The 12,374-nt window shown below is 41.9% G+C and overlaps 1 protein-coding gene across 9 annotated transcripts in view; it reads left to right on the top strand.

Moving 5' to 3' along the window:
• Window positions 1–12,374, top strand: part of DST (dystonin) — a 410,298-nt gene that overhangs the window by 186,548 nt on the left and 211,376 nt on the right. For 6 of the 9 annotated variants that reach the window (XM_087718947.1, XM_087718939.1, XM_087718941.1 and 3 more), the window contains 5 exons: window positions 605–711; window positions 2,732–2,851; window positions 4,537–4,632; window positions 4,734–4,861; window positions 11,463–11,556. In XM_087718947.1, the coding sequence (XP_087575073.1) occupies window positions 605–711; window positions 2,732–2,851; window positions 4,537–4,632; window positions 4,734–4,861; window positions 11,463–11,556 (545 nt within the window). Of the gene's footprint in view, window positions 1–604; window positions 712–2,731; window positions 2,852–4,536; window positions 4,633–4,733; window positions 4,862–10,962; window positions 11,336–11,462; window positions 11,557–12,374 lie in introns of those variants that run through there. The other 3 variants (XM_087718946.1, XM_087718940.1, XM_087718945.1) reach the window with 3 other exon arrangements.

The following is a 12,374-nucleotide window of genomic DNA, read 5'->3' on the forward strand; positions in this document are numbered from 1 at the left end:
CTATCTATCTATCTATCTATCTCTATAATCTCTGTCTGTCTGTCTGTCTGTCTATCTATCTATCTATCTATCTATCTATCTATCTATCTATCTCTATAATGTCTGTCTATCTATCTATCTATCTATCTCTATCTATCTATCTATCGGATTGTTGGGGGCGATATGCTGACTCTGTAAACTGCTTAGAGAGGGCTGAAAGCCCTATGAAGCGGTATATAAGTCTAACTGCTATTGCTATCTATCTATCTATCTATCTATCTATCTATCTATCTATCTATCTATCTATCTATCTATCTATCTCTATATCTCTGTCTGTCTGTCTGTCTGTCTATCTATCTATCTATCTATCTATCTATCTATCTATCTATCTATCTATCTCTATATCTCTGTCTGTCTGTCTGTCTGTCTATCTATCTATCTATCTTTCTATCTATCTATCTATCTATCTATCTATCTATCTATCTATCTATCTATCTATCGGATTGTTGGGGGCGATATGCTGACTCTGTAAACCGCTTAGAGAGGGCTGAAAGCCCTATGAAGCGGTAGATAAGTCTAACTGCTATTGCTATTGTTATTGCTTGTGTCCACTTGTACATTTTAGATGTCGATGTGTCCTCGCCAGATGAGAAGTCAGTCATCACTTATGTATCATCACTTTATGATGCATTTCCCAAAGTACCTGAAGGTGGTGAAGGCATCAGTGCACACGTAAGTAGGAAAGTAGTTTTATACACTCAACAGCAATTTTTAAGCAGAAATACTGAAACGTTATGTAACATTAAGAGTGTGGGGCTGTCCGACTGGGGCGCGAAACTTATATAACTGCTATTTACCGTAGAGAACAACTTGAATAACGAGGTCATAGAATGATAATACTAAGAAGTGAGAGTTCTCCCTTCGGTCATACTTTCTCCCTGCACGGAAAGTGAATCCACTTCCTTCTTCAGATGCCATGTTCTGTTGGGCTTATCTGATATTTAAACTGTTGAGCCAGGACATTTTGAAATGAGCCCACATGGAGATGATGCTAATTACAATATATCAGGAAATTGGCCACTAGGTGTATGAGTGGGACTTCTTCTTCAAGCTCATCCCCTAGAGCGGTGTTCCCCAACGTTTCCGGATTGGTGGCCCAGCACAGGATGGGGTGGGGGGTGGGGAAAGGGAATGGTTTTATGTGAAGGGCAAGCGCATGCATGTTTGTATGAGCAGCGGGCACGCATACCCGCTGCTTGAATGAGTCACTTGCTGCTCGTGGGAGTTTGGTTTGGTTTGGTTTATTAGATTTATATACCGCCCTTCTCCCAAGGACTCAGGGCGGTGTATAACATTAAAAGAATCACATAATACAAAAGTTTTTTAAAAAATTAAATAGAATATCCCAAACAAACCCAATTAGAATTGACAATAACGAAGCTCCCGGGGCAGCTCATTCCAGAGGGAAGGCGCTCCCACAGAGAAGGCTCTCCCCCTGGGGGTGGCTAGCTGACACTGTCTGGCCGACGGCACCCTGAGTAGGCCAACTCTGTGGGATCGCACTGGACGGTGGGAGGCTACCGGTGGCAGTAGGTGGTCTCGCAGGTATCCTGGGCCTAACCAATGGAGCGCTTTAAAGGTCATAATTAGTACCTTGAATCGCACCCGGAAGACAACCGGCAACCAGTGCAGGCCGCCTAGGTGCCCCCATGATAACCCGCGCAGCCGCATTCTGGACCAGTTGAAGCCTCCGGGTGCTCTTCAAGGGCAGCCCCATGTAGAGAGCGTTACAGTAGTCCAGGAGAGAAAGGATGAGGGCATGAGTGACCGTGCACAGAGCATCCCGATCCAGAAAGGGGCGAGGCCCACCACTCATGTGGCCTGGTTGTGAATTGGCCACAGCCCAGTAGTGGGTTGCGGCTCACAGGTTCGGGACCTCTGCACTAGAGCATAGCCATGTGGGGAAAGAAAGCATAAAGACCTGATGTGATAGAGTTATGAAGTTAAAAACAGGTCATTTGAAAGTGGGGGGGAGGAAATGAAAAAAGGGAAATTGACAGAAGAGACCCTAAAAAATAAGTATAATGCTTACAATAAGGATGGACTGTTTCTCAGGGTAAGCAAGGGAAGTGCTAGAAGTATAATACCAAGCCGAGATGGCGCAGTGGTTAGAGTGCAGTACTGCAGGCCACTTCAGCTGACTGCTAACTGCAGTTCGGCGGTTCAAATCTCACCGGCTCAAAGGTTGACTCAGCCTTCCATCCTTCCTAGGTGGGTGAAATGAGGACCCAGACTGTGGGGGCGATATGCTGACTCTGTAAACCGCTTAGAGAGGGCTGAAAGCTCTATGAAGTAGTATATAAGTCTAACTGCTATTGCTATTGCTATAAGCTAGAAATCAGTTGAACTACAGTAGATAAGAGAACTAAAATCAGATAACAGAAGCATAGATGGGCTACAGGTATAGAGGTGCTATAAAGGAGAGAGGGCAAAGAATGAGCAAAATATTATACTGGGTACAGGAGAGGAGGAGGAGAATTTGAACCAGAAGCCAAAGAAGTATAGGGCTGAAAGAGCCAGTTTCTGCAATGTTCTTCAAAAATTGTTTGCAAAAGGAGACGTGGCCAATTTAAATTGTAATTTTGCTGACGCTTTAGGACTGAGTTAGATAGAGCTGATTAGTTGCTTATCTCTAATGCAACAGCAAGCAACGTCTTTACAATTGGTGTGTTACTATTATTGCTTCCCTTAGGATGTTGAAGTCAAATGGATTGAATACCAGAATATGGTGAACTACCTCATCCAATGGATTAGGCACCATGCCATAATAATGAGTGACAGAGCATTTCCGAACAATCCTGTAGAACTCAAGGTGATTTTTTTTTAAAAAAAATTTGTTTATATTGCCAGAATACAGTTTTTAAACAATGTTAGGTACTACTTCTTTAGAGTAATCGCCTATTCATTTATAGTGATTCATAAAAAACCCATGTCCTTTAAATGGCATTGCTGGAACATAAAATTCTTCTATCAAGAAGGGTCTGCCTTTTTCCCAAAGACAGAATTTCCCCAAAGCCAGCTCCAACCCAATGCAGAATGGGTAGAGAAGAGAGTGAATTAAATATGCCTGTACAGCTCTCCTGGGAACTTAAGAGGTTTGCAGTGTTATATGTCCCTTTAGGTAAAAATGCTGGAATCCATTATGTCAGAGAGAATGTTAGGTTAAATTCCTTCTGCCTCTCATGTTATTTTCTTACAAACCAGTGGTGGGTTTCAAAAATTGTTCGAACCTACTCTGTGGGTGTGGCCTCCTTTGTGGGAGTGGCTTGCCACCCATGTGACCGGATGGGAGTGGCTTGCCGCCCATGTGACCGGATATGAAGATACCGACGACACTTGTCAGAACCACCTTAAATTACCTCACACACAGCACTGGCATACATAAGAATATGATGTGAACTTGTTTTTTAAAAGGCACCTTTGGTTTGTGTTAAAACAACTTCAACACACGCAATGTTCTGATTGCACCACAAACGCAGTAGTCATCCTTACCTTTCACAGAGGCACTGAGTTTTATAAATATGAGCATGATAGTGTAGAATAATCATATCCAAGGACCAGTGGTGGGTTTCAAAAAAATTTGGAACCTCTTCTGTAGGTGTGGCCTGCTTTCCGGGTCCACTGGTGGAACCTCTTCTAACCGGTTCGGTAGATTTGACGAACCGGTTCTACCGAACAGGTGTGAACTGGTAGGAAGCCACCTCTGCTACAAACGTAACTTTTATGCATGAAGTTCTCACCAATGGATTATCTTCTGTCCTTATCACATGTTCTTGAGATGGGTGGGCTATATACATTTGATAAATAAACCCTTAGTCAATCTACTATTACACGGCAATGGGAAAAAAAAACTGGATTTCTGATCAACTATGTATAATCATAGTGATTCTAGAACAGTGTTTCTCAACCTTGGCAACTTGAAGATGTCCGGACTTCAACTCCCAGAATTCCCCAGCCAGCGAATGCTGGCTGGGGAATTCTGGGAGTTGAAGTCCGGACATCTTCAAGTTGCCAAGGTTGAGAAACACTGTTCTAGATATTAGAATCTTGGGAAGGAGCCACAAATCTAAACAGTGTTCATGTAAAGATTAAGCAATAAAGGGCATCTCCCTGGCTTGGAGGCATAAGAATTGCATTTTAATCTGAGGCTGCGCGAGCCACTGCCACGGCTAACACAAATTTAGCGGTTTGGATTCTTGTCCCGTTCATAAAAGAGACACCAAACAGAATTCTCTGCAGCACTTAACTATGGGGATTCCATCCATGAACACCAGCGGGTAGAAGATTTAAGATTTAACCTTGGACTTAGAGAATCAAGATGGCCAAAGGAAACATACGGTTTAATTCTCTCCATTCTTGTAAATCCGAGTTATTTTGTTCTTGATATTAAGTAAGTTTAGACAATTTGGTTTCAAAGTGATGAGCTTGACAAGTTTTTTATCAGCCTTAGTAAACCAGAATATCTCAGTAAAGACCTCAATGTTTATTTTCCTTTAGGCACTTTACAACCAATATTTACAATTTAAAGAAACAGAAATCCCACCAAAGGAGATAGACAAATCAAAAATCAAGCATCTATATAAACTACTAGAGGTAAGCTATATTGTTTGGACGGGTTCAGGCTGGATTTATTTCTCACTTCTCTGCTTGATTTGGTTTCTCGGATTTTATGCAATTATTCCTTGCCTTCAAAGGTTTGGATTGAATTTGGGCGTATCAAGCTTCCTCAAGGCTACCACCCAAATGACATTGAAAAAGAATGGGGGAAGCTAATTATTGCTATGTTGGAAAGAGAGAAAATGCTTCGACCAGAAGTTGAAAGGTGAGTTGATTATTTGTTTTATAGGCACGTTTCCCTGCTGGGTTGAAACTGCTCAGTAGGATCCATTAACACAATAGTCAGAGGCTTCTTTAATCTTGAAACAAAGGTCGTCAAAATTTCCGTTGTAGAAATGAATTGTCAGGCGAGCTCGTTCATTGGATGTTGCTTTTAAACTGAACGAATATCTGTACTTATGCTTATTTTTATTGACATAATTATCAAGCAGCTTATGCAGAGTTCTGCATTAAATAGCAAATGTGTAACTATAACCTTGTCCATCAGAATTTGGACATTTATTCCAGTTATAAAACATTGCTTGCAGTTAAACAGTTTTCTCAAGGTGTATGTTTCAATCTTGACCAAATAGCAGTTAGCAGTTAGACTTATATACCGCTTCATAGGGCTTTCAGCCCTCTCTAAGCGGTTTACAGAGTCAGCATATCGCCCCCAACAACAATCCGGGTCCTCATTTTACCCACCTCGGAAGGATGGAAGGCTGAGTCAACCTTGAGCCGGTGAGATTTGAACTGCCGAACTGCAGAACTGCAGTCAGCTGAAGTAGCCTGCAGTGCTGCATTTAACCACTGCGCCACCTCAGCTTTTTGGGTAGATAATCAATTTTTTTTTATTAAGGTCACAGACCAGCAAAAAGTAGATAATACTTTCCAAAGTTTACCAGGGCATTTACTGGATTGAGTGGGCTCTCACCATCTTTTTTCTCAGAAGCCTCAAGAGGGTTAAAGTGGTGGTTACCCCAAGTCTTGGTGACCCCCAACTGAGATGGCAGACCAAATCCCTTGAAAAGGCAGTCCTGGTAGATTTTATGAGAGCCTTGTGCCATGGTGTCTGCTCAAGGAAATTCATACTGATGCCAAGGACATTGTGTGCCATGAAATCAAAGCAAACAGGCTGATTCCCCCAAGGCCATGTGCAGTCTTGGTAGTCTTTTCGGTACTTCCCGAGCCTCCTGGATAATTACTGAGAATTTGCATTATGTTCCCTGCTAGTCTGAGGCAGAGAAGAGATGAAAGCTGCACCTTCAGCACCCAAATAAATTTAACAATGAAAAATAATGAATTCCCTGTCCCCTTTCAAGGAAAAAATGAAAATCTTGCTTGGGCCAATACAATGGCTTTGCCTATTCCACTGGTTACGATGCTCATCTTAAGTATGATCCTTGCCTTTCAAGAGTTATGATTTATACCAGATTATCTATCTATCTATCTATCTATCTATCTATCTATCTATCTATCTATCTATCTATCTATCTATCTATCTATCTATCTATCTATCTATCTATCTATCTATCTATCTATCTACCTACCTACCTACCTACCTACCTACCTACCTACCTACCTACCTACCTCCCTACCTCCCTCCCTCCCTCCCTCCCTCCCTCCCTCCCTCCCTCCCTCCCTCCCTCCCTCCCCCCCCCCTCTCTCTCTCTCTCTCTCTCGGCATCTATCTATGTACATAGATGCATGTATATAGATGTGTTTACATATATGCGTGTATCTTATAATAATTGACTTTATTAATTTAGTGGCATGCAAAGTAGCGATGTTGCACATTCTATGCAATCTGGCAATTGAATTATCCCTGAACTTATCTGTCCACCGTTTCCCCCCCTTGTATTACAGATTTCCCCATTAAAGTATGTCCCATTAGCCATGAGAGTTGGACCACCATTTTGTGTGCAGCATATTTTTGAATCCTAGAGCTGGATATATGCTATCATGCAAAGAAATTCACCAGTTTTGTTGTTTTAACCATTGTCATTGTGTAAACTAAATCTATGTGTGGGAAAGACATGAAATTTAGCCTGTTTGCAAATATTTTTAAGTGGAATCCCTCTATTGGGCATATAACATGGACATGGGCATTTATATGAAAAATAAAGTGCGGGGTATAACATGTTTATTATGTAATTTGAGTACTTGAGTCAGAATCATGACATAATCACACAATTATGTCATTAGCATGGTGACATGAACATTAGGTTTCTTTTTTTTTTTTTTTTTTTTTTTTTTTTTTTTTTTTTTAGTATTTTATTTAACATTTATAGGCCGCCCTTTTCCCTGAGGGGACTCAGGGCGGCTTACAATAATGAGGGGAGGGGAGTGAAAGACAAAATACGACAAAAAGAAAAGTGAAATAACAAAAAGTGCTAAAACACAACATTCACTCAGCATTCGGGAGGGGCAAGAAAATTTATCCCCAGGCCTGACGGGCTAGCCAGGTCTTGAGGGCTGTGCGGAAGGCCTGGACTGTGGTCAGGGTACGGATCTCCACGGGGAGATTGTTCCATAGCGTCGGAGCAGCAACTGAGAAGGCTCTCCTCCGGGTGGTCGCCAGTCGGCACTGACTGGTGGATGGAATACGGAGGAGGCCCGCTCTATGCGATCTGATGGGACGCAGGGAGGTTATTGGCAGGAGGCGGTCTCTCAGATAGTCAGATCCACTACCATGGAGCGCTTTATGGGTGGTAAGTAAGACCTTGAATTGCACCCGGAGATCTACAGGTAGCCAGCGCAGCTCGCGGAGGATAGGTGTTATGTGGGCGAACCGAGGTGCGCCCACAATCACTCGCGCGGCCGCGTTCTGTACTAGCTGAAGTCTCCGGGTGCTCTTCAAGGGCAGCCCCATGTAGAGCACGTTGCAGTATTCCAGCTTAGAGATCACAAGGGCTCGAGTGACTGTCGTGAGGGCCTCCCGATTCAGGTAGGGCCGCAACTGGCGCACCAGGCGAACCTGGGCAAATGCCCCCCTGGTCACAGCTGATAGGTGGTGATCAAAACTCAGCTGTGGATCCAGGAGGACTCCCAAGTTGCGGACCCTATCTGAGGGGTATAAGTTTTGTCCCCCCAGCCTGATTGATGGTACGGTAGTCAAATTATTGGGAGGAAAACACAACAGCCACTCGGTCTTGTCTGGGTTGAGCACCAGTTTGTTTGCCCTCATCCAGTCTTTAACAGCTTCCAGACCCTGGTTCATCACGTCCACCGCTTCATTGAGTTGGCACATTATGTTATCATGCAAGTACTAAAAATACTTCTGGCTGGACAGAGTCAAAATTGGACTTTTCCCCCCTATCATATACCTGTTTCTGAACCTCCCCAAAACACATTCATCTTTGGGAAAATGCTGGGTTCAAAGACATCGTGTGAATTACTGAAAGCAACAAAATAATGGACGCAAAGACAAGATACCATCATTAGAGCCGAGGTGGCGCAGTGGTTAAATGCAGCACTGCAGGCTACTTCAGCTGACTGAACAGTTCTGCAGTTCGGCTGTTCAAATCTCACCGGCTCAGGGTTGACTCAGCCTTCCATCCTTCCGAGGTGGGTAAAGTGAGGACCCGGATTGTTGTTGTTGGGGGCAATATGCTGACTCTGTAAACCGCTTAGAGAGGGCTGAAAGCCCTATGAAGCGGTATATAAGTCTAACTGCTCTTGCTATTATGCTTGATATTTGTTGCTACTGCAATATCCATTTTGTAGAAAGTAAACCAACAAAGGTCTAGAGATTAGTGAAGGCTGGTGAGATTGCCTGAAGCATCTATTATTACCATGCTGTCCTTCATGTATGTATGTATGTATGTATGTATGTATGTATGTACGTACGTACGTACGTACGTGTAGGTAGGTAGCTAGGTAGGTGTAGAGTGGTTGTGGACCTTAATCAGTTAATATTTTACCTATGTGTGAATTTGTCTCACGTTGCCCAACCAAGAAACTTTTAGTTTGCCTTTTGATCTCTTTGACTTTGTCCAGATGTGTCTCCAGCTTAGCAAAGTAAGAGAGTGAAAGCATTATCCTTTTCGTTCAGGGCTTTGCTTCTTCTTTACATGCTAGCCAAAGGAATCCCTCCCACTTCTTAAAGATTTCCCTCAGTATGCGTTGGGTTCATTAGGAAAACAAAAAGTTGGGTTAATACGTGTTCCTAATTGGTAGGAAAAGGACTTGATGGGCAGAGAAGGGAGGGGACCTTGCTTGAGGTCTGTGGGGAAATGGATTAATTTGATGGGCCAGCTAGAAGTTCCTCATCCTTGCTGTTCATGGAAAGGTGTGCCTCAATCCAGGTTGTAGTATTTCCACTCCTCCCATCATTAAGCCCAACTTTTTCATCTTTTGGGGGGAGGATTTGCATCACAGTTGTTGAAAGTGTCTCAGTGGTTTTGCGGTAGCATTTGTTAACTTTAGTGGGCAAAGAGCTAGAGTGAGATGGCCCAGTCTTTGCTAGATGTTCTGTATTTGGGCTGCAAAAGTACTAGATATTCTGTATTTGGGTTGCAAAATATCAGTTAGCAATAGCAATAGCAGTTAGACTTATATACCGCTTCATAGGGCTTTCAGCCCTCTCTAAGCGGTTTACAGAGTCAGCATATTGCCCCCAACAATCCGTGTCCTCATTTCACCCACCTCGGAAGGATGGAAGGCTGAGTCAACCCTGAGCTGGTGAGATTTGAACAGCCAAACTGCAGAACTGCAGTCAGCTGAAGTAGCCTGCATTTAACCACTGCGCCACTTCGGCTCTGTAATCCATTTGATTTCTAGATTTCCATTTGATCTAGTTCTAGATAACTAGATGCAAATAAAGAGTTTTGAGTTTGCTCTATCTTTGCTACCATCACAATGTTCATATATGATAAACCTAGTCTTAACAGTTTAGAGCAGCATTAATATAAACTGGGGGTCAGTTACAGAATAGGGATTCGTTGAACAATAAGATTCATTATAAAATAATTGCTGTTAAAGGAAGTGTAGGGCTGAAGGAGAAGAGGCCTCAATTTCCTTAACAAAATAAAGACTGTAGAATTCTAATGGTTGGATATAATGTTGATACTTCTTGCCAACAAGAAATCAGAAAACCTGCACGTGCTGACATTTTTTGTCTGTACATGTTCAAAATCTTTTTAATGCCAAACAGTCAAAATGAAGGAATCGCTACCACATTTTATAGAAAAAAAAAATTATAGCAGTCAGTAAACTGACATTAGTGTCCAAGCCTAGCCACTCGGTAGCTGATTGCAAAAATAACCATTGAATCTGCAGTTCTAATCTTTTTGTCCCAATAATTGCAGTTTCGAGTTCAAGTTTCGAGTTTTATTTCATTTGTATGCCGCCCTTTTCCCTAAGGGGACTCAGGGTGGCTCACAACTCAAAGAAGGGAAAGGGGGATACAGACAGTTTAACAACAACACAAAACAATACATAGTTAAAAAACACAACAATCATACCATTCGAAAGGGGGCGACAAATCTTTAGCCCCAGGCCTGTCGGAACAGCCAGGTCTTAAGGGCTATGCGGAAGGCTTGGAGGGTGGTGAGGGTACGAATCTCCACGGGGAGTTCGTTCCAGAGGGTCGGAGCAGCCACAGAGAAGGCTCTCCTCCGAGTAGTCGCCAGTCGACACTGGCCAGCGGATGGAATTCGGAGGAGGCCTAATCTGTGGGATCTAATCGGTCTATTGGAGGTAATTGGCAGCAGGCGGTCTCTCAAGTACCCAGGTCCAATACCATGAAGGGCTTTATAAGTGACGACTAGCGCCTTGAAGCGTATCCGGAGACCAATAGGCAGCCAGTGCAGCTCGCGGAGGATAGGTGTTACGTGGGTGAAACAGTGAATCTGTTTAAATAGAACAACAAAAACATTTATAAATACATTCTTAATTTGAATTAAGAAGGTAGTTTGTGCAAGATGAACTGTAATGCTGGTCCTGTTTTGGCTGTAATATAAGCAATTATAGAAACCACATGAAGTTGGAGCATAGCTGGATCAAAATGAAGACAGATGAAAGATGAATAATGAAAGACCACTAGTGTATCCCATGTAAAAAGCAACTATATAATGAATAATGAATCATTTCATTTAAAAAAATACAACGCTATAGAATGACTATTGATTGATATATTTTTTTACAACTTGGGAGTTGCAGGTCTTTTAAAGCAAGATCTTCTTATCCTGTCCCATATCAGTTAGGTTTCTGAGATTGGATGACAGTTACCTAAAGGTATTTGGCACTTTTCCTTCAATGTTAACGCCCTAATCATTCTGATTAGTCCCTACTTGTACAGGCACTTAAAAATCTGGGGAAGCCAAGCCCACATTGGCATATATAGCTGAAGGCAAAATCCGAAGAGGAATAATATTTACAGGATTTTGAATATGCTCACTAAAGCCTGTTTAAGGATGCAATGGTGGAACTCCTCTTAAAAGCTAGCTCCTTTCCGATATCTGCGCACCTTTGCAGGCATTCTGCTTTTTTTTTTCCAGTTTTCAAACCACCAAGGAGCTTTTTGACTATGAAAAATGAATGCTAACAGTTATGGCTACCAGAGTAGCGACTCTTTTAGTAATAGCACTAGTACCCGAACTAGCATTGATTCTAATGAAAACTTCGTATCTGTTAACTGTGGTCCAACTCTCGTTAATTCGTGCATAAGCTTCGGCAATGGTCCAATGGAAGGATCCAGGTAAGTTTCCATGTTACGTGGGAGATTAGGTTTCAGTTTTATTTGGTAAGAGTTAAATAATTGATTTCTTGTATGGGAAAAGGTATTACCAGCCTTATGGAACTTGTCTTAACTTTGATGTCTTTAGGTTAGACATGCTGCAGCAAATTGCAAACAGAGTTCAGAGAGACAGCCTGAGTTGCGAAGACAAACTAATGCTTGCTCGAAATGTTACGCAGTCAGTAAGTAGCGTTGAATATCTAGTTTTTGACCTTTTTTCCCCCTAAATTGAAAACCCACATGGATTATTGGAGAAAGGGTAGAAGGACAGCATCTTTGTTTAGATCTTGTACACTCAGGTAACTTATCTGATGCCCAAAAGAAATCACACTCCACGGCTCCAGGCTTTGCCTTTTTAAAACGGGAATTATGAAAACTTTTCAAGAATTATTTGAAGAATTCACTGTACTTATTAATAGCTCATTTTGGAGTACCATGGAAGTGTCATCAGGCATGCAATGAATTCACCAACAACATGATTTCATCTTTTACACATTATGCCACCTTTCTGCTTTAAAAAATACTTTTCTGTGTCAGTAAGGCATTGGGAACATATATTCAGAGCCCACCCATCATTTTTAAAGGAACACAATATATGCTTGTTATAATTTCACTTCAGTTTTGAAGACTGTCAGTAAACTTGGAGGAGGTAGAGAATGCTGAGGAATATTTTATCTACCAGAAAGGGGAAAAAAATGCTAGATATGCATTAATGTTAATAGATAATATTTCAAGTTAAGAATACGGAGTGTGCTCCCACTATATATCCTGAATTTGATATTTGTTTTTAATGTTCAAGAATAGGTAAAAGTTTTTAAAATTGAAAATACATCAAAAGTCAAGGGATTATATTTTTATTTTGGCATTGATATAGCTACCATATCAAATTCATGTACTTATGATGAATTTAAAATTTCAGGAGATATGATCACTCAGTGGTTAAACATGCTGAGCTTGTCGGCTGGAAAGCTGATAGCCCGGGTTTGAAACCCCAGTGCTA

This window comes from Thamnophis sirtalis, unplaced genomic scaffold (genome assembly GCF_051295495.1).
Source record: "Thamnophis sirtalis isolate CommonGarterSnake01/CBP01778 unplaced genomic scaffold, rThaSir2_p1.2 scaffold_6, whole genome shotgun sequence".
In the NCBI taxonomy this organism is placed as follows: Eukaryota; Metazoa; Chordata; class Lepidosauria; order Squamata; family Natricidae; genus Thamnophis; species Thamnophis sirtalis.